The following is a 20,232-nucleotide window of genomic DNA, read 5'->3' on the forward strand; positions in this document are numbered from 1 at the left end:
TATGTAAAATAATAATTCATTATTATTTGAATTGATTAGTTTAATAGAATTCAAATACAAGTAAAATAAATCGTAATTAAACAACTCCTTATATTTTTAATTATTTTTTTACTAGAAAAAATCTTAACACTACATTGATTACAAAAAAAAAAAAATTCGAAAAGATTAGTATGGATAATAATTTTAAATATGCAATTAAAAAGTTTCTCTCAAAAACCTCGAACGTCGCAGTTAGCAATTGGTTAATGATTCTGGTTTTGAAAACATAGTAAGTACAAAGTCAACGAATGATCCGTTTGTGTCCAGTTGTCTGTCCGCATTAGACAAACCGGCATCCTCAGCTCATCTAAGTCACCTTTTGATTACCCTCCTACTATGCTCCAGAGCGGTTGACTTATTAATTATAATATTATTTATCCATGTTTTTCTTTTCGATTAATTTTTATTTGGTTAATCCCATTCATCTTGAGACGAGTTTTCTGATGAAGAGTCGGAGCTAGAACTGCTCGACATCATATTTATCCGATGGAACATGGCCATATCTAATGGGTTCATTCTTCCAAGTTCATTTTCATCTAACTTTGCTTTTTCTATGACTTTATCCACTGGCTTCACCGGCTATAAAAAATTTAAAAGTCTTGTACTAAGGTTATATATATTTTTAAGAATTTTATTTTGACTACTTGGGCCACGCAACAGATTGTGGAACCATCACCTAGTGGCTAAATAAAAAACTAATCACTTATGTGAGGGACTTGATTATATAAGAAAAGATACCCGGACAATAAATAATTTATTATTATTAATTATTAATTTAACTAACACATACAAGATTATAATAAAACGAATCATTAATTTGTAAATTAATGTCATATATATATTTGATGATTCTTATGAAGTATTTAATGTATGATTCATAAATATTCACTTCATAAGTATGACAAAAAAAAAGTAAAAAATTAACTCAATGCAGAAATTTGGAAGAGTGTGGGAGGGCTTGTGGCCTGTTTATGCGAATTCACATGATTAAATTATTTATAAATTCATTGAAATACATATTAACATTTAATCATCTGGAAAACATGGATTTTTATATTACTTACATTAAGATATAATAAGGAATTTGCACCGTACTCAATTATTAATTGTTAAAAAAGTTTACCTTCAATTTGAAGCCACGTTTCCTTTCTTCCAATAAATTCATTGGTAGAGCGAGTCTATCAATCTTACCTTTGCTAGTAGTATTGTTATCCACTTTTGGATGCGTTGGTAGAGTTTGGAAAAGTGGCGGAGCTGGAGGAATAAAATCTGGAAAATTTTCATGTTTAGATAACATAAATAGTGACTTTCTATGTATATATACAAGTACTATTCAATGGATTCATTCCTTGAAGGCTTTTTTCATCTATATTTGGTTTTTCTAATACTTTGACCACTGGCTTTACCGGCTATATAAAATTAAAAAATCAAACACATGCTAATGTTTTATATATTTTAAAATATTTTGATTTAAGTATAATTAATATAGGTAAAATTATCTCATCTAACTTGATTTATAGTTCAAAATGTTTTAATATTAGGAAGTGTTAAAAATGTGATTCATTAATATATGATTCACTTCATAAGTACGAAAAAAATTTTTTAAAAATTTAACTATAATCACTTTATTGGGAAAATTTGACTTATAGGAAATTATATTGCTTACATTACGCTATAATATAGAATTTGCACCATAATTAATTATTAATTGTTAAACATTTTACCTTCAATTCCACACCGTGTTTAATTTCATTCATAAGATTAATTGGTAAAGCTGGTCTATCAATATTACTTTTGTTTTTAATATTATCATCTGCTTTTAAAAGCGTTGGTAGAGTTTGGAATAGTGACGGAGCTAGAGGAATAAAATCTGGAAGATTTTCATGTTTAGAAAACATATATAGTGACTTATTATGATAAAATTAATACAATACTTAAATTTATAAATATATACTATAATTTTTTTATTGTTTTTTTTTTATAAAATTAAAAAATATAGATTTACCATTAATTTGCCTTAAGTCCTTTAACTTGGTTAGTTTTTCGTTCATATTTATTTCTTCTTCCTTGCATTTTTCTGGACTACTACTATTTTTGATCAAGTAATCGGTAGACTCCCTTAAACAATTCTGAACAATTTCCTGGATAAATTCGGACGTTAAATCTTGAATCTGATCTATTAAATAAAATGTTGGTATAAATTATGGATACTTAAAGACATTTAATAAGTTGTGTAGTAGAGGTTCACTTCCTTATTTTTTAAACTTAGTCATTATATATCTTTATAGAATAATAATTTAAAATATGAATAACTACTTCGAATGATGATTTCCAATTTTGGGTCATTTAAAATTTCACGTTTTATTGATTCCTTTAAGTCGGTTATTTGGTAGACCATAGTTCTTTGTCCATTCTCGCGTTTTACTCGTACGCTACCATTTTTTATAAGATACTGGTTAGATTCTCCTGAAAAGTCTTGAATCTTATCTATAAAATGAGATATAGTTATAAACAATGAACTTATTAAAACATCTAAGCATTAGTGTAGTAGGGAAGTGTAAGAGGTCATAATAAATTAAATATAATAGAATATAAAGTATTTTCAAGGCACTAATAATCAACAAAATTCACGTATATTAAGTCGAATTTACAATTGACAATGCATTTATATTGAAAGGTTTTAATGTTTTCTTTTTTCAGAAAATTTGTTTGTGTTTTTGTAATATCTTATAATAAATTTAATTGGACTAAGTGTTTTCAGAAAATTACAAAAATAATGTGTAAATGCATAAACTTACAAGCTGTCCTTACAATTATATAAAATAACTACAAACCAATTTTCCTTTCATCAGTAGTACCCTTCGATGGCACTATCGGATGTAACGAGTCTCCACTCGCAGCAACTTTTGCATTTGTTCTCTTGATATTAGCACAATTTTTTTTATTCTTCGTTTGACATACTTTTCTTATAAAATTTATAAATTTACTAAATAGGCTTTTTTTTTGTGGCATTATTATATTTTATAGGAATAAAAACACTATTAATTACTCTTTAAATTGTACTAAAGAAAAATAATTAAATAATGAATGTTTAGACTAAAATTTCCATAGAAAATAAACTATTATTGTATCATAGTAATTGAAAATAATGTCTATTTTTATTAGCCAATTATTATTTCTTGTTATTTATGCTATAAAATAAATAAAAACATGACATTTTCTTTAGCTAATTTGTTCCTATTTTTTGTATGTAAAATTAATACCCTAAATGTAATTATGAAAAACGTAAAGATGTATTATCTCCGCTAAATAAATGTTAAATAAAAATTAAACGTAAATCTAAAACTAAAAAATATTTTACATACATACATATTAAAATTCCCAAAATTAATGAAATTTATAATTATTGATTTTTAAGAAAGTACTTTTTCATTAATATCTATATTCTATTAATGTTTGATATAATATTAAATGTGATTTACAGTTGACTAATTATTATAATAACTTTACTACAAAAACAGGATCGTTAATTCAGAATATGCTAGACAAGGGGAAACTTTAGATATTAATAAATTATGAATATATTCTCCTTTTAAATATTTAGAATTAGATTAGTCATTAAAAACTGTAAAAATTTCATTGCACTAGTGTTCTAAGCCTGTTGTAGCAATTGTACTATAACCTCAATAATAAATCGAAATTCCTATCCTGTAAAATTGATTCACTTTTTGGTCAAAACAGTGACCAAAAAAAAAAACAGTGTAATTTTTTTAGGGATTTCCACCATTAATGGAAAACGAGGGAAATGTTTTCAATTTTTAAAGGTAATCTTTTGACGTATTGTTGAAAGAAATCGGTTCGGTGAGAGCTGAGAAGAAGTGGTAATAGACACCAAAAAAATAAAAAACATCATAGTAAAATTAATATCTTCTAAGCTTCCCCCATCGAAGCTAAAAATATTTAAATTATTCTTGATGTAGGTCTTGAACAAATAAAAATATAATGTCCATTTGAAAAAAGAAGTTAACAAACTTGATAGATGTATCAATCATTCGATATAACATTGACGGCCTGTTATAGAAAGTGAACCGGAAATCCTGCGAAAAAAAGAGGAACGATACAGGATTAGAACCCGTGACCCAAGGCGTCGTAGAGGCAAATTTTACAACTAGGTCACCATGCACTTAAGATGCAGGTCCGATACACTGTTATTAAGGTTGATAAGGTGATATGAGGCTGAGGAAAACGCGATACCGTATCATACAATATGTTAATAAAAATAACTCTAAACTACAGTATGTAAAAGTCTCTAAATGATCTTTATATGAATTATTTTCGATTACCTTTCCATTTTTTATAGGTATTATAATTTTGAAAGAACTGTCTATTGAAAATATTTAAAGTAAATATATATTTATTAAGTTTTATTTTGTGATTTTTGAACATAAAAAAAAAGTCAACAACAGTTGACATATTATGTAAAAATTATTGCGATTCATGAATTATAACAAAATATCGCATAAATTTGTCAATAGAAGAAAATAAACCACCATTTTACCCGTGCAAGTATTTATCTAATTATTAGATATATACTTAAAAAACTTTAAAAAATCGTATACAAACTTATTTTTGTCTAACAAAAAATCTATATATTTAAATGATTCATTCATCCTTATGCAAAATCAATATATTACTATACTTTTTTACATATCAACTTTATACTTAGACCAATTTAAATAATTAATCCAATTTGTTAAATAATACTGAAAAATCAATCTGAATTTTGTTTTCTATTTTTAAATAATTTAAATACGTATAATATTAATAATCAAACATATTAAGTATCAGGTGCCCATTTAATTTTTGCAAAGCTGGACAAGTCATTGATTCTTTTAAGATAAAATTTATTGAAAAAAGTTAAGGAGTTAATTGTTTTAGTTAATCTATTTTTTTCTTAAAAAAAAGTTATAAATTAATTTGATAAAATCTTATTAGCACAACGAATTAAGATAAATTAATGCAACGTTATAATTACAATAAATAATCATGAGAAGTAATATGGATCCACTGAAAAACCATGTCCCTATTCCAAAGATTCAGCCCCTTTTTATTATAATTATTGAATTATAATTATTTGTATTATAATTAATGAACGAAAATTATAAATGGGAAGTTTTTACATCGCTTAAAGTGAATCAGTCTCAATACAATAATTTTGACTGAGTCAAACCGGTTTACTGGTTTTAATCCGTTATGTTTATTAAACTCTTAAATATATAGAAATGTAGCGCTGTTATTGTTATTGACTAACTATTTGATTATAATTTGAACATTTCTTTATTGCTAACAAAAACAAAATCCTTAGATCAGTTAAAAGTATTTAGTTCTTATCTTTTATTGTTGAAATTAAACAAAAATTTAGTTTTAAACAAACGTGTACATAATTAAAAAAAAAAAATTAAGAAGTTTTAACGTATTAATATTTAAATGAGCAAAAAACGTCATTATATTTTTATATAATAAATTAAATTATAACTGTTTACATAATATATCACAAAACTTGTACTTTATAAAGTATACAACTAATTTGTGGTCTATATATAATAAGTTAGTAATTGTATTTGTGTTTTATCTCATAGCTGATTTTGTTGTTATAAAAATAATAATTGAATAAACTACGAATAACGTCTATTTTCCTTATTAATTGGTTTTTTATCGGAAAAATTGAATTTACTGCACTACTTAGTGTATCACTCGCAACAATACAGTTATTAACCTTCGATTAATCGTTCATCGCGTACATAACTATGAATACTTAATTAAGTCGATCGCGAAATACTTTGAACACGTGTGTTATGCTATCCGCGAAGTCTAAAATTTTTTTTTATTCTTAAATCTTGATCTTAGATATCAATTGAAATTTAACAATTACTATTATGACGTCTAGATATTAATGAAAGGCAACCGAGGTACACGACCGGGGGAACTAACATTAATACAAAATAATTTGCAACGGTTATTTAGGTGACTATACAGAGTATAAAACCAGTCTGCGGTTGTTAGTTCGAGCATAGGTCCACGTACTGTGTGAAGTGTTAGTTTCCACAAAAGTGTTTAAGTAAAGAAGCATGTCTGGCTCCTTTTTAATCTTTATGGATCTATCACAGACAAATTGTTTTTTTTTTTGTAAATCATAACTATTATACACTGATTATCGATGTACTTTCCAAAATTGATATCAATTTGTATTTATTTGTTAGCTTCTAATTGTTATGGTATCAGAGTTCGTAGAGAGGGTATGTAAACAAATATTTAATTAATGAAAAATTATTTTCTAAAGCTTCTATTCTTATTTAAATTAAATTATTATTATTTTTTATGTAAACTTCATCAATTCGTGTTAGAATGAGTTGATAAAATAAATTATTTTTGAATCATTTTATAATAAACTAAGCAAAATAATTAAATATATATTTTTACACATTCATTAGTCTATATTGTGTGCATTATATTTAGAATTACAATTGGTATATGTGACACGTGTAGTTTTATTAGAATTATTAACCTATAATTACAAAATAGAACTTCTCAGCTTCACATCAAAACTAAAAAAGTGTTCAATATTAATTACTATTATGCATAATTATTGAACATGCATATTTTTAATATTGTAAACATTTTAAGAATTTTCATAACGACAAATCATAAAGTACATTTAGTCATCATTTTAATCCAGTAGTTATTAATATTAACACATTTTCGAGTGATAGTTTTTATCACTCGAAAATGTCATTTATTTAAAATCAAATATTTGAAGTCATGTCTTTTAAATCATTGATTTTAATAGAAATTTCTCTTTTAAGTTCATTTTCCAGGCTATAAATATTGTGGACCAGGCACAACATCCGAAAGAATAAGAAAAAATGAAACTGCAATCAATGGGTTGGATGAAGCATGTCGATATCATGATTTGGTATACGATCGAACTACAGCTTTGAAGCATAGAGTAGAAGCGGACATCCGGTTGGAAAACGAAGCATGGTCTCGAGTAAAAGCTAAAGACAGTTCTAGTTGGGAAAAAGCGGCAGCATGGATAGTGACTAATATTATGAAGATGAAACGTAAACTGGGAACTAGATTACTTAGGAAAAATTTTAATCGGACTGGTAAAACTGGTTAAATACGTAATAATATAATTAATCGATTTTTGGCTAATTATACTAAGGGTTGGGTCCCGTTTGTTAAAAAATGCTGTGACTAGAATTTATTCTTTGCATTGTAAATGTAGAATCCTTTATTGGAGAAAACATTTTTTTTTTAAGTATTGAGTAGTTAAACGTTTTTTTAATATACACGATTTGTTTTTCAAAGAATCATTTTATTCAGCCCGGAGTAGAAGATCTATTATCTATTATCTCAAGTATGTAATATCTAGATATTAAATACGCTTACGTATTTTAATAATAATTACTCATTCTATTAAATTATTTCTGGTGAATACATACCAATACGTAACCAGCGAATCATTACTGAGGTCATATTTCCCTAAACAGTAATCATTTTTAGGCCAATTTCTAAATGAATATCATTTAGTTTTTAAATCTAGATTAATATATTTATATTCTTGCAACTGTTAATATACATAAATTTAATAAATTTATTATTTTTATCTTCAATGCGAAGCTGAGATGGTATTGGTTTTACTATGATGTGCGTTTTTTTATGATAAATAGTTTTGATTTAGATATGCTTAAATAATTAATTCAGCTATTATAATAATTTAATGAAAAAAGATAAATTGACATTATTTTTCAAGTCGCAGCATAAAATGTGTGTGCATTAATTTATACTAGCATAAGCAATTTTTTGAGTGAAAAAACCCGAAATTATGATTTAATATTTATATATTATAGTCTTAAATCTGATAAATTTTAAATAAAATATAATATAAATTATCATTCACATAATAACAAACATAGACACAATTCAAGTTTTAATCTTTAATTCATGACACCTCGTTATTTCTAAAACGCACTAAAGATATACATATTTTTACTTAATAAAAAATTAATTTAGATTAAATCTGGAATATTTTTTATATTAATAATTTAAGTTTACCGTGATTTCTCTATATTTGCATACATATTAATTAAATTCACTTGAAAAACTATTGTTAACCTTTGAAATAACCACGTTTTTCATTTCAATGGATTAAACTTAATGTATACAAACATTTAATAAAGTCAATAACCAATAAATTATGAAAACATTTCTACACTTAAACGTGCAATGCTATTAAATATCAGTAATGTGAATTCAAATTAATTAAATTTATTTTAAAAACATAAATTTATTTACGAATTAAAATCAACGTACAAATTAAAACATGATTAAAAATACCAAAAGTAAATAGTACTCAGAGACTGCATTTCTTATCAAATTGACAATAAAATTTAAAAAGTTGGATTTATATAAAATGATACTCTTATTTTTCTATCGTTTTAATAATTAATAATTCAAATATAATATGTCAAATGTAAAAAATAGGGCAAGTTGACACTTACAAACTTAAGTTAAATATCTATAGAGAGTATAATATAGTACAGTTAATATAAAATTTTTTAGAAATATTATTTTCTGTATTGAGAGAAATTAGAAAAATTGGTTACTAATTATTGGAGTAATTCTACCAGATAACTCACTTTAATAGTAATCCTGAATTATTATTAATTATTGTATTTTAAGTAACAACGCTACTTCAACTAATCATAAGTTATTCACTTAAGATATAAGAATTTTTATACGTATATAACAATCTCATCAACGTTCTTTGGTTTTTTCTATTTATTAATTTTACTGTTAATCAAATAATTCATAAAACCATAATTTAAAATCCATATATGTAGTATTTGATTTTTAAATTAAAGATAACGTTTAACAAAATATTTATATTCTTAATAATTTTTTTAGGTAGATCAGACAATGAAATTTTAGACCAACGAGATCCAGCGTGGTATAATACACTAATACTGTATTAAATGGAAATAATTTCTATATAATACATTGGGCTTTTCAGTAAATCCAATTATATGATATATCACTTAAATTAGGTGTACTTAATGTAAGTAAATTTACTTATTGTGAAACTTTACACAAATTAATATTATGTGAAAATAAATTAAAAGCAAAAACGTAAGATTTCATCTGAAATTTAAGTTTTTGTTTATAATTTTTTCCAGTTATTCCAAGAGTAAATGCTTAACTTTCTCTCTCCTTCCTATACGAATAAGTTAATATACAATGTGTCATTTTCTATATAAAAATTAGTGATGGAAGTATCAAATATTACAATGAACTACTCTAATGATAGTTTCATATAATAATGTAATAAACAATGTAGTCCTAATTTTTAATTATGGGCAGAAAGGGTATGCAACGAAAAAGAATTCTTATCCGTGCACTTTAGTCAAAATAGAGTATCGCTAAACATTACCCCGCTCCCCATCTTTTCTAAATTTTTAAATGCTAATGCCACAAATATATATTTTTGGTTAATATTCAGTTGTTGGAAGTAGCGCTCTATTTGTAGAGCGTCACTTTTTTGTAGTGATATCGATAACAAATTACTTTTTTTTAGAATTAGCGTCAAAAAATTGTTTTTTAGTAGCGAAAATACTTTGCTAATAATAATTATAATTATTTATATTCATATATACGATATATATAATAAAATTTGTAAAAATAGTCAAAACAGTGGTAATTACTATTTGTCGGTCCACTATTTTTAGAAAATCCATTCAAAGTTATCCACAATCAAAGATAATATCACATTAATCATTAATATTTCGATGATCAAAACGTAAAAACTTATAGACTAAAGTTTAAATAATAAATTAACCCATGTTAGATGTCACATCCGTTTCAGCATATCCAATAAACCCACTGGTATTGACTATTTATATCGAATCATATATACGCTGTATTGAGCCATGATGAAAAATAGGGGAGGTAATTCATTATTATGTATATTTTATACTAGAATTGGAATGTATAAAACACGTATTATACGTAGAGCCACATTTGAACATTTGGCACCCCTTTTAGCAAAAACAAAAAAAATGTCATAATTAGTAAAACGCTACCACGATAAATATTTTTTTGGAACAGCCTAAAAGTCCGCCACGGACTTCCAAAAAATTACAATATATTCCAAAAAGTTTCAGAAAATTAAATACAACACATAATATGATTTGGTGGAGATATATTATATCAATACCATATATTATGGTGTAGGTGGATTAATTATATATATATATTAAAATATGGTAGATATATTATAATAACTACCGATGTATATTCTATTGCCCGTCTGCTGCGCCTTACCATCCGACTTCCAATTTGAAACTACCTGTATATTGTTAATATAATAACTACTGATGCATAAACCATTGCCAGTCTGCTGCGGTGTATTTGCGTTGCCGTCGAGTGACAAGAACGGTTGGAACCTCTAAAATTTTATGTGCGCTGAAATAACATAAAGTGTAACTTGCACGTATTTATACAGCCATAGAATTAATCGATTAACCTCATCTACAAATAAACGTAGTTAACACGAATGAAACCAATTTTTCACTTGATATTTTAATTTTTACTTTATAATTTATTTATTATTATTTACTTATTTTACTTTAGATCGTAATTTATTAAGAAACTATTTGTTATAATTTAGTTATATTACATTAGTTCATGTCCAATTTTGAAACAATGTTGTTAAAAATTATTATATTTTGAATTCACACATATTTTAGTTTTTTTATTTATATACTCTATGCTTTTGTGTCAATGTGTCTTTGTTATGAAAACTAAAATTTATTTTCTTAATATTATATGAATTATATAATAAAAAAAAAAAAAAAAAATACATATATGTATGTTTTTTATGTATAAATCCTATAAAATATCAATGATTAATATAATATTATTAAAAAATTAAAGAAAGTCTTATTACTAATAATTATATATTTGTTAATACTTTAATTACTAGCTATAAATTTAAATATTCAGTATCAAACTTCCTCTCTCTATATACAAATATATAATATACTGGTTTTAAAATTGATATCATATATAATTATTTTATTGAAATCATCATGTTAATCAAATTTAAGATAATGTCCTTAAAATGCAAATAATTGTATACTTTACTCTGTTGATAATATAAGAGTAGATCCAATTTTGTATTTAGTGTGGTCGGACGAGCAATGACTGATCTATTGGTAGTTATTATTATATCAACAATATACGGGCAGTTCCCAATTGTAATTTAGTGGAAGTTAGACAAGGCGCAGCAGACAGCAATAGTTATACATCGGTAAATATTATATCTACCGTATTATAATATATATAATTAACCCACTCCCATCATAATAAATAAATAAATAATAATGGTAGGTATTTAATATAACCCCACCATATCATATTATGTGTGTTATAATTTTCTGGAAGTCTGTGGTGGACAGTATATCTTTAGGTCGTCTCTTTTTTTATTTATTTATTTGAAACTATAAATAATTTAATTTACTGAGTGATCAAGAAATCTTTTTTTGGAATTTCAAAATAGCCATTTTTAGCCTTATTCTTACAAAAAAAAACAGCACAGTAGAATCGCGGCTCAGGGTAGACGTGGCATAGTTGAGACAAGTATAGATGATATACATCTATCATAAGAAACGCTTTGGTGCAAATCTGTAATGTTTAATTTAAAAAATTTGATGGATTATTCAAAAAGCAAAATAAACTCTATTTCCTTATTTATAGTCTGATTAGTAGTTATATGATTTAAAAATATAATTCATAAATAAATATTTTTTATAGCAATTAGATATAGCATTGAAAATGATTAAAAAATTTAATATTGTATTTTTTACGGAGAAATTATAAAGTAGTCATTACTTTTATGGCAAACGTATATAAAAGTTGAAAGTCTTGATACAATACTATATTTTGTTATTTATAAATAAATATACTGGTCTACAAGGAATTTTCATCAGAGACCAAAATATACTTTTCTAAACCCATTTTTGCACCGATTTCTACAATTAGTTTCATATATAGACTAAATAATAACAAAGTCCTTCTAATTAATATTTATGTCTATAAATAAAGTGCGTATGAATAATCAATTAATATATTTTAATTAAAAAAATACGTAACAAGCATAATGTATTATGTGCAGTATATTAATATAAATAATTATTTAAACACCAAGAGTAGCATAGAAATGATTACTGAGGCTTCTATTTAAATGATTTATTACAATAAAAATACAAAAAAATAGTGATTTTAATGAAATTTTGAGTTTTCCTCATAAATTTACTGTTAATAGTAATTATATAAGTTTTTGATCACATATCAATTTAAAAAATAGAATATTTTATTACTCATAAAATATTCTATTTAATGATATCAATTCATAACTTATTGAGTTAACATTGTGTTTAAATGTTCAATATTTTTAAATTATAAACTTACATAAAAATTAACTTTAAAAGTTCAAAATAATAACTTAAAAATGTCATTTTGAATTTAAATTTAGCACGGATTATTGTTAACATATTAAAAATCAATAATTAGATAAATAGATAAATAAATCTAATTTCAGACTTGAAATCAGTGTAAATATTTGGTTTAGTAATGTATAAATTGGTCTATAATCATTAGAAATATTTTATTTTACTTTGCAATTCAGTATAAAAACCAATTTTATACTCCTATTAATTTGGAGATATTTAATTAAAAAAAATTTTTTTGAACAAGTCAATTTTTAACAGTAGCGTAATTTTAAAATAATTTTTTATAATTTTTGGTGATAATAAATTCAGCAAGATTAAAATTGTGATCTTTGGATGTATTGGTCATTAAAATGAGTCAAATGAGAGCGTAGAAAAAGAATGACATACATAAAAAAAAAATCCATGTAGTAAAATATTTAAATATGAATAAAAAAATTTTTTCTCACAAGGGGAGACTACAATTATGGGATCTTTGATATTTATTTAAATTATTCAATCTAAATAAGATAAAAATCTAAGAAACATTAAATTTTTATTCCATCTCAAAAAAGAGTTATGAAAAAAAAAGATAAATACATTTTTTGGAACGGGTGGGATTCAAACTTCAATCGTAAAAGACTATTATATTTGACATAGCCATCGTACACTACATGAATTTCTAGTTAAAAAGTTTAAAAAATTTAAGCTAGTTTAAAAATTCAAAGCAGCTTTTCTTAATTTAAAAAAGGCAAAATTATCAAAATAAGTTATTAAAATAAATATTTAAGTAATTACTCAAATAATTTCCAAAAAAAGTATTTAAATTACCACCCAACTGCTATTAATAATTATGTATTTAAAAAAATCTTCAAATACAAAAAAAAAAATTTGAAGCTATTTTTTTTAATAAAAAATTTGTTAGTTACACACTTTAAAAACATTTATTCAAAATGTTTATCAGACATGTTAGTCTTTTTTTAGTGATTGTAGTACCACCAACATTAAAATCTCTTTCAACTGATGCACTGTTAGGTAGAGGAGTATTGTGTTTAATGAAAAACTGAAAACAAAGTACAAAATTTATAGTACAATTATACTACTTATATTTATTTTAATTATCTAATTAATCTAACTTTTTTAATTGTGAGTAAATTATGTAAACATTCTAATGTTTATGCTGTAGATATACCCAAGAATCTATCAATTTCATCACTAACTGTTGACTTTTCCTCATGAACATTTTGTAGAGAAGCTAGATAAATCATCATGAATTTGGCCATAATCTGTATACCTAAAAGAAGAGAGTAACACTTAAATATTAACATCAACATAGTTTGTTTTTATTACACTAATCAGTGTACAAAAATATAAATATTCAGAATAAAACAATGAATATATAATAAATTTAAATATATAGGAACATGAGATACTTATCAATTTTATAGAACAAAATTAGCTAAAATAAAAATAATTAAAAGTGTAAAATAGTAAATATACTAGGTTGATAGAGTAATTTTTTTTATTACTTCGCACTACATAAACAAAAATTATTGTTTTGAGATGAATTCTCTTAAAATTATATTGCTTTATAGTTATTGTTATAATATACCATATAGTATAGCAGTTACCAGACCTTACATATAATTAGGAATTGTGTAATAATGTATCATTGGTCTATATTTATAAATTAACTCTTCAATAGTATGCAAGAGATTACCAAAATATAAGTTAATAGTAAATCAAGGCTTATTGAAATTGGTCCCATTATATTTTGATAATGACTTAAAAATTCAATATCACATATAATAAATCTGTAAATATATGTATATATACAATTAAATAAAATCATACTAGCCAATTCATCCATAAAAATTCTAAATTTAAGTTCATTACTTTTAATTAATTTATTCAGCAACACCACCGCATCATATAATAAATTCCAACGCGTCTCCTCGTTGGGTGTTATCAAATAAACGTCAAGATTTTGTTTGATTAAATCAGTTGACTTGGTCGAGCACCCTTGTTTGTTCCATAAAGCAGTTGACTTGGCAAAAGTGATTCTAGACTGTTTTTTAAAAGCAGCATTGCACAAAACTTTTTTGGAGTCTTATACAGAATGACAGGATTTAAGCGTTGTGATGAGGACAGATAAAATAAAGTAGTCGACACGGTATAGTTTGTGCGGTGCCGTTTATTCCAATAATGTTAAACATAAGATATATATAAAAGCACTTAAAGTTATTATAAATAGTGTACACAATAACTAAATAGAAAAACACCAGCTAAAGTAAAACAGACACAAGATAGGCACTGTCGATGAGAAAAAGGCCGATGTGTATCGAACGATGTCACGGAGATGACTTAATGTATATTTGCGGCGGGTTGTAGATGGACGTGCGGTACTTGCTGGACTTTGTACCGTGGCGTATCGCGCGCGGTGTTAGTCAGTCAAACTGCCATATGCACGTAGTGGGACGACGGCTGATAAAGGTGTCGCGGGACTCTGTGTATTGCAACGCCGCGGAACCGTGTCAAGAAATTGACTACACTAACTCCAAAAATAACAACAATTGTATATTATTATCCTAATAAATTGACTTCATTCTAATTCTAATATGACTTATTTTATTCTTTTTAGTGAATTTTTTTGGTTGGATTTTTTCTTTGTATAAAATTTTGTAATAAATAAATACAAATTTTATATTTGTTCAAGTATTTAATATACATTGATTAAATGAAAGGTTTTAATAAAACTTGCCTCGTGGCATGAATTTTCGGGACCCTAAGGCGTCAATCGCATAAAAAATGAATTAAACACCTTTAAAGTTATTATAATCCTCGCAAATCAGAGATGTAACTACCCTCTACGTTTAAAAAACAAATTAAATATTATGTTAATTGTTAAATAAAAATAAATTAAAGTTGGTGGGGTTTCAATCATCCATAATAAAATATTTTTTTATGGAATCAAATTAAATTAAAATATTGGGAAGGGGATTTATGCTTTTATCCCACTCCCTTCCTATAAATAATATACGCCTCGTGTATACGCTTTTAATTTGCAAGAGCTCCTTAAAATAGGTCATGCACTCCGAAAATTTTTTTTTAACTTTTAAATTAAAATTAAAAAAAATATTCATTAATTTCTATAATGTTTGAAACTTAATAAATTTATAAAAATTTTAAATAAAAATTATGTGAAATTATACCAAAATATTTTCAAATAGCTTTAGGATATTGTATTAGTATTAGCAGAGTAATTAATTTATCATTTAAGAGTAATTCGGGATTTATTAGAATTTTTATATTTAGGCAGCTGAAAATAAAACGTCTAATAATATTAATAGTCCAAAATATATTAGAACAATAAATTGCAAACTACACAACAAATTGGTGATAAATTTATTGATTATCTTTAATTTGGTGGACAGACAAAAACGATTACTGAAGTCAATCGAGTCAAGAAGTAAGAGCGAGAAATCCAAATAACCGGACGATCAAAGTATCATAAAGGTATAGTAAAATTAATGCACTGCGTGAGAAAACGCAACTTGGCAGGCAAATAGTAAGATAGAAGAATCCTGTCTTATTCAATAGCCACTCAATTGAGTAACCTGTGGTATAGAAATAACTTAATAAACAAACTGGCAACGTTGCTTTGAGAAGTCTGAAAGAACAGAGCGTTAAAAACGTTCTTAATACTTATAAACACCACGTTTATGAACTGATCTTTCATTTGAATTTGTCGCTCATACTACTTATGGCTCGATTGACTAGTATTAATTTTCTCAGATATATATGTATCGAATTGATAATAATCAATGAATTTGTCGCCGTTTTTAAAATACTTTTTCCGACTGCTGGACACAGTTATTGGAATTTGTCTCTCAAATAAACTAAAATTATTATTAATAGACCATTCTGTTAGGTTATCTTGCTATTCGTTATTTATCGCCCATTAGTATTGTAAAATCTATATTACAACGGCATTGAACAGTTTTAGTACAAATTATTGAAGCACCACTTATAATACATTATAATTATTCTGTTTTGTTCTATTTTTAACAGCTATGTTGATATGCGTGATGTGGAAATATAAATTTTCTTATTACATTTTATTTAACAAAAAATACATGTTATATATATATATATATATATTCCTATATATAAAATGTTATTTAATTAGATTTACAGAGTGATTGATTTATTATTTACCACTAAATTTCTCCCAAATTAATAATCATAGAATATTTTTTTGATTTTTTTGCGTGCTATTTATCTCTCGATTTATAAATGATTAAATACTTTTTTTCAAACTTTTTTTTAGATGTCAATATACATTTTTAAATTACTCGTATAATAAAAAATTATCTAATTTAAGAAATGACTTATTTAGGAAATGCGCGCCTGTGTAAATTCTTATGATAAAAATAGTCATAAATATATTAGAACAATAAATTAAAAACTACACAACAAATAGGTGACAAATTCATTGATTATTTAGAATTTTATGGGAAAATATCGAAGACAATCGAGTAGTAAGAGCGATTAATTCAAATAATCAGATGAACAAAAGTCAATGATGTATAGCGTAATGAACATACTGCATGAGAGAACGTGACACGGCGGCCAAATGATAAAATCCTACATTACTCTCAACAGTTGTTTTCACGGGCCCGCGGTGTAGAAATTAGTGCATAAGTAAACTGGCAACGTTGCTTTCACTTCGTCTGAAAATCTAAAGGAAGATCATTGAAATCATTCTTAAGGGTTCTGAATTCCACACGTTGCCAGATTCCCTATTAACTCGTCTATTATTTGAATTTGTCGCCGTTTAGAAAATATTTATTCGTCTGCTGATACGGTTGTTTGAATTTATCGCTCAAATATATTAAAATTATTGCTATTAATAGACCGCCCGGTTGAGTTATTTTTCTATTCCTTATTTATTCCCATTAGTATTGTAAATAAATTGCATTTATAAAATGTATGTTGTTTATTATGGCTGATTTACTATTTTTCGATACAAATTACTTAATACATTGAAGTCATTATTTTTTGTTCTTTTTTTTTTAGCAGAAATTTTATGTTTGATTGAAGATTTAAATATTCTATTAATATTTTATCTAAGATTATTTATATAATTCATAATAATTTAATCGATTATGCATTTCGATAATTTTTAATTTAAAATTATAAATAATTGTTTACAAAATTATGAACATAATAAATGTATAAAACAATTATATAAAAATTGCGTGAAATATTAATAATCATATTTTTTATATATACACATAATATGTTATTTAATTAGCTTTACAGAGTTATTGATTTATCACTGATATCTAAATTTCTCCTAATAATCTTGAAAATATTTTTTTTGGTTTTGATTATTTATATAATATTAAGTTATAAGAAGTAAAATTTTTTTTTAAGTCTGTGCTTAATCCTTTAAGGATACCGACTTTATTTATTAAATGGCAATATACATATTTAACTTACATATAAAATAGAAAATGATCTAATATAAAAAATGACTGGTCGGTAATAACTATTTGGACCAGTACTTAAGAAATTATTAGTATTTTTATATTTATGCAAATAGAAATGCGTGGCAGTGAAATGTCTAATGATAAAATTAGTCATAAATATATTAGAGCAATAAGTTAAAAACTACACAACAATTGGTGACAAATTCATTAATTAGTTTGAATTCGAGATATTTGAGAAAATTAATACTGAAGTCAAATGGGTAAAGTAGTAAGAGCGACAAATTCAAATAATCCGCTGAACAATACTAAAGTGTCATAATTCTATAGATAATAAAAATATTGCATAAGAGAACGTGACTCGGCGGCCAAATGGTAGGATACAAAATATACTGTCTCACTTAGTAGACACTCAGTAGTGTTTTCTGTCGCAGTTCAGAAATAAACAAACTGGCAACGTGGCTTCCATAAGTCTGCATAATCAAAAGGGACAGAGCGTTAAATTAGTTCTTAACGCTCACCAATACCATGTTGCCAGTGGACTTGTTTTCTTTAAATTGATCGCTGTTTTTAAAATAGTTATTAAATCTGCTGAATACGGTTGTTTGAATTTGTCGCTCAAATACACTAAAATTATTTTTATTAATAGGCCGCTCGCTTGAGTTATTTTTCTATTTGTTATTTATTTTATTTTCTATTTGTTATTTATCGCCCATTAATATTGTAAATAAATTGAATTTATAAAATGTATGGTGTTTATTATGATGGTTAATACTAATTATTTAAGCACACTTATACTAAATTTTAGTTTTTTTTTTTTGTTCTATTTTTAGTAGATATTGTTATGATTAATGGATGTTTAATATTTTCTTTTTATATTTTATTTGATACTAACTATAAATAGTAATTTATATTAATTTAATCAGTTATACATTCCAATAAATTTTGTTTCACTTTTTAATTAAAATTTAAAAATATTAATAATTGTTTACAAAATTGTAAACTTAATAAATGCATAAAACTGTTAAATAAAAATTATGTGAAATTTCACACAAAATATTTTTTAAATGTTCCTTTAATGAGTGATTAATTTATCAATGACTACTAAATTTTTCCTATTGTAATAATAATTTTAGAAATATTTTTTTTGTCTTTGTTGAATACTATTTATTTCTTATATTATAGGTGGTTAATTACATTTTAGGTTCGTCCTTTATCCCTTATAAGGATACCAACTTTGTTTTCTTAAACGACAACATACATATATAACTTATTTATAAGATAAAATTGTAAAACTTTTATTTAAAAAAATAATTTTTGAATCAGTACTTTGAAAATTATTACAATTTTTATGATTAGACAGGTGAAAATACAATATTTCCTTAATTTATTTGAGTACTATTGATCTTTTAATATACAACTAGTTAAACACTTTTTAAGGTTGTCTTCTATCTAAGATGGCAACATACATTTTTAACTTAATTCTATAACAGAAAATGGTTTAATTACAAAAATTACTAATAGATAATAATCATCGGACCAGTACTTCAAAAGTTATTAGATTTTAATTTTTAGGCAGAAGGAAATGTGCGCCCGATAAACGTTTAATAATAAAAATGCTCATATACGGTCATAAATATAATAGAGCAATAAATAACACAACAAATAAGCGACAAATTCATTGATAATATTTTTAATTTGCTGGGCAGATATTAAAAGAAATGAATACTGAAGTCAATCGAGCAAAGTAGTAAGAGCGATAAATTCAAATAATCAGATAATCAAAATTTAAGTATCAATAATGTATAGTACAATAATGATATTACATAAGAAAACGTGACTCGGCGGCCAAATGGTAATATAGAAAAAATCTTACATTGTTCAATAATCACTCGGCTGTATGTTTTCGTGTGTCCCGTATGTCCCGCGTCTTAGAAATGTTTTCATAAGCAAATTGGCAACGTTGCTTACACAAGTTTGTATATTTAAAAGGGACAGACAGAGCATTGAAATCATTCTAAAGCTTATGAATTCCATACGTTGCCAAATTCCCTATTAATCCACCTATTATTCGAGTTTGTCGCCGTTTAGAAAATATTTGTTTCGTCTGCTGATACGGTTGTTTGAATTTATCGCTCAAATATATTTAAATT

The 20,232-nt window shown here is 25.1% G+C and overlaps 2 protein-coding genes and 1 long non-coding RNA gene across 8 annotated transcripts; 1 reads left to right on the forward strand and 2 right to left on the reverse strand.

Moving 5' to 3' along the window:
• Positions 1-37: 37 nt before the first annotated feature.
• LOC126906842 (uncharacterized) lies at positions 38-3,168 on the reverse strand. 5 transcript variants are annotated; one of them, XM_050687738.1, is made up of 7 exons: positions 2,874-3,168; positions 2,356-2,526; positions 2,045-2,215; positions 1,764-1,909; positions 1,370-1,448; positions 1,163-1,308; positions 38-618 (listed from the first exon to the last, which is right to left on the reverse strand). In XM_050687738.1, the coding sequence occupies exons 1-7, from the start codon at positions 3,049-3,051 to the stop codon at positions 451-453; spliced, it is 1,059 nt and encodes a 352-aa protein (XP_050543695.1). In that variant the 5' UTR covers positions 3,052-3,168; the 3' UTR covers positions 38-450. The 5 variants fall into 5 exon arrangements, with proteins under 5 accessions (XP_050543695.1, XP_050543694.1, XP_050543699.1 ...); XM_050687737.1 differs by having other exon boundaries at positions 1,364-1,448; XM_050687742.1 differs by having other exon boundaries at positions 1,364-1,448; positions 2,838-2,994.
• A 2,752-nt stretch (positions 3,169-5,920) lies between these two features.
• Positions 5,921-10,793, forward strand: LOC126907310 (uncharacterized). Of its 2 annotated transcripts, XR_007704450.1 has the most exons (4): positions 5,921-6,335; positions 6,903-7,205; positions 9,010-9,160; positions 10,369-10,793. XR_007704450.1 is itself a non-coding variant. In XM_050688490.1 (3 exons), the coding sequence occupies exons 1-3, from the start codon at positions 6,257-6,259 to the stop codon at positions 9,075-9,077; spliced, it is 450 nt and encodes a 149-aa protein (XP_050544447.1). In that variant the 5' UTR covers positions 5,923-6,256; the 3' UTR covers positions 9,078-9,253. The 2 variants fall into 2 exon arrangements, 1 of the variants encoding a protein (XP_050544447.1); XM_050688490.1 differs by lacking the exon at positions 10,369-10,793 and having other exon boundaries at positions 5,923-6,335; positions 9,010-9,253.
• A 2,089-nt stretch (positions 10,794-12,882) lies between these two features.
• On the reverse strand, positions 12,883-15,056 carry LOC126907578 (uncharacterized). Its single transcript, XR_007704569.1, has 3 exons — positions 14,484-15,056; positions 13,724-13,881; positions 12,883-13,650 (listed from the first exon to the last, which is right to left on the reverse strand). It is a non-coding gene; the product is annotated as an uncharacterized LOC126907578 (long non-coding RNA).
• Between the last annotated feature and the right edge of the window lie 5,176 nt (positions 15,057-20,232).

This window comes from Daktulosphaira vitifoliae, unplaced genomic scaffold, assembly GCF_025091365.1.
Source record: "Daktulosphaira vitifoliae isolate Bord-2020 unplaced genomic scaffold, ASM2509136v1 Scaffold_5, whole genome shotgun sequence".
Classification (NCBI taxonomy): domain Eukaryota; kingdom Metazoa; phylum Arthropoda; class Insecta; order Hemiptera; family Phylloxeridae; genus Daktulosphaira; species Daktulosphaira vitifoliae.

Coding starts and splice junctions, on each gene's coding strand:
- LOC126906842 (XM_050687737.1), bottom strand. CDS start 3,051: ATGCCACAAAAAAAAAGCCTATTTAGTAAATTTATAAATTTTATAAGA. Junction 1,910..2,044: donor GGACTTAAGGCAAATTAATG/GTAAATCTATAT, acceptor AAAATCTTCCAG/ATTTTATTCCTCTAGCTCCG. Junction 1,309..1,363: donor GAATCCATTGAATAGTACTT/GTATATATACAT, acceptor AAAATTTTCCAG/ATTTTATTCCTCCAGCTCCG.
- LOC126907310 (XM_050688490.1), top strand. CDS start 6,257: ATGTACTTTCCAAAATTGATATCAATTTGTATTTATTTGTTAGCTTCT. Junction 6,336..6,902: donor TATCAGAGTTCGTAGAGAGG/GTATGTAAACAA, acceptor TTCTCTTTTAAG/TTCATTTTCCAGGCTATAAA. Junction 7,206..9,009: donor GAAAAATTTTAATCGGACTG/GTAAAACTGGTT, acceptor TAATTTTTTTAG/GTAGATCAGACAATGAAATT.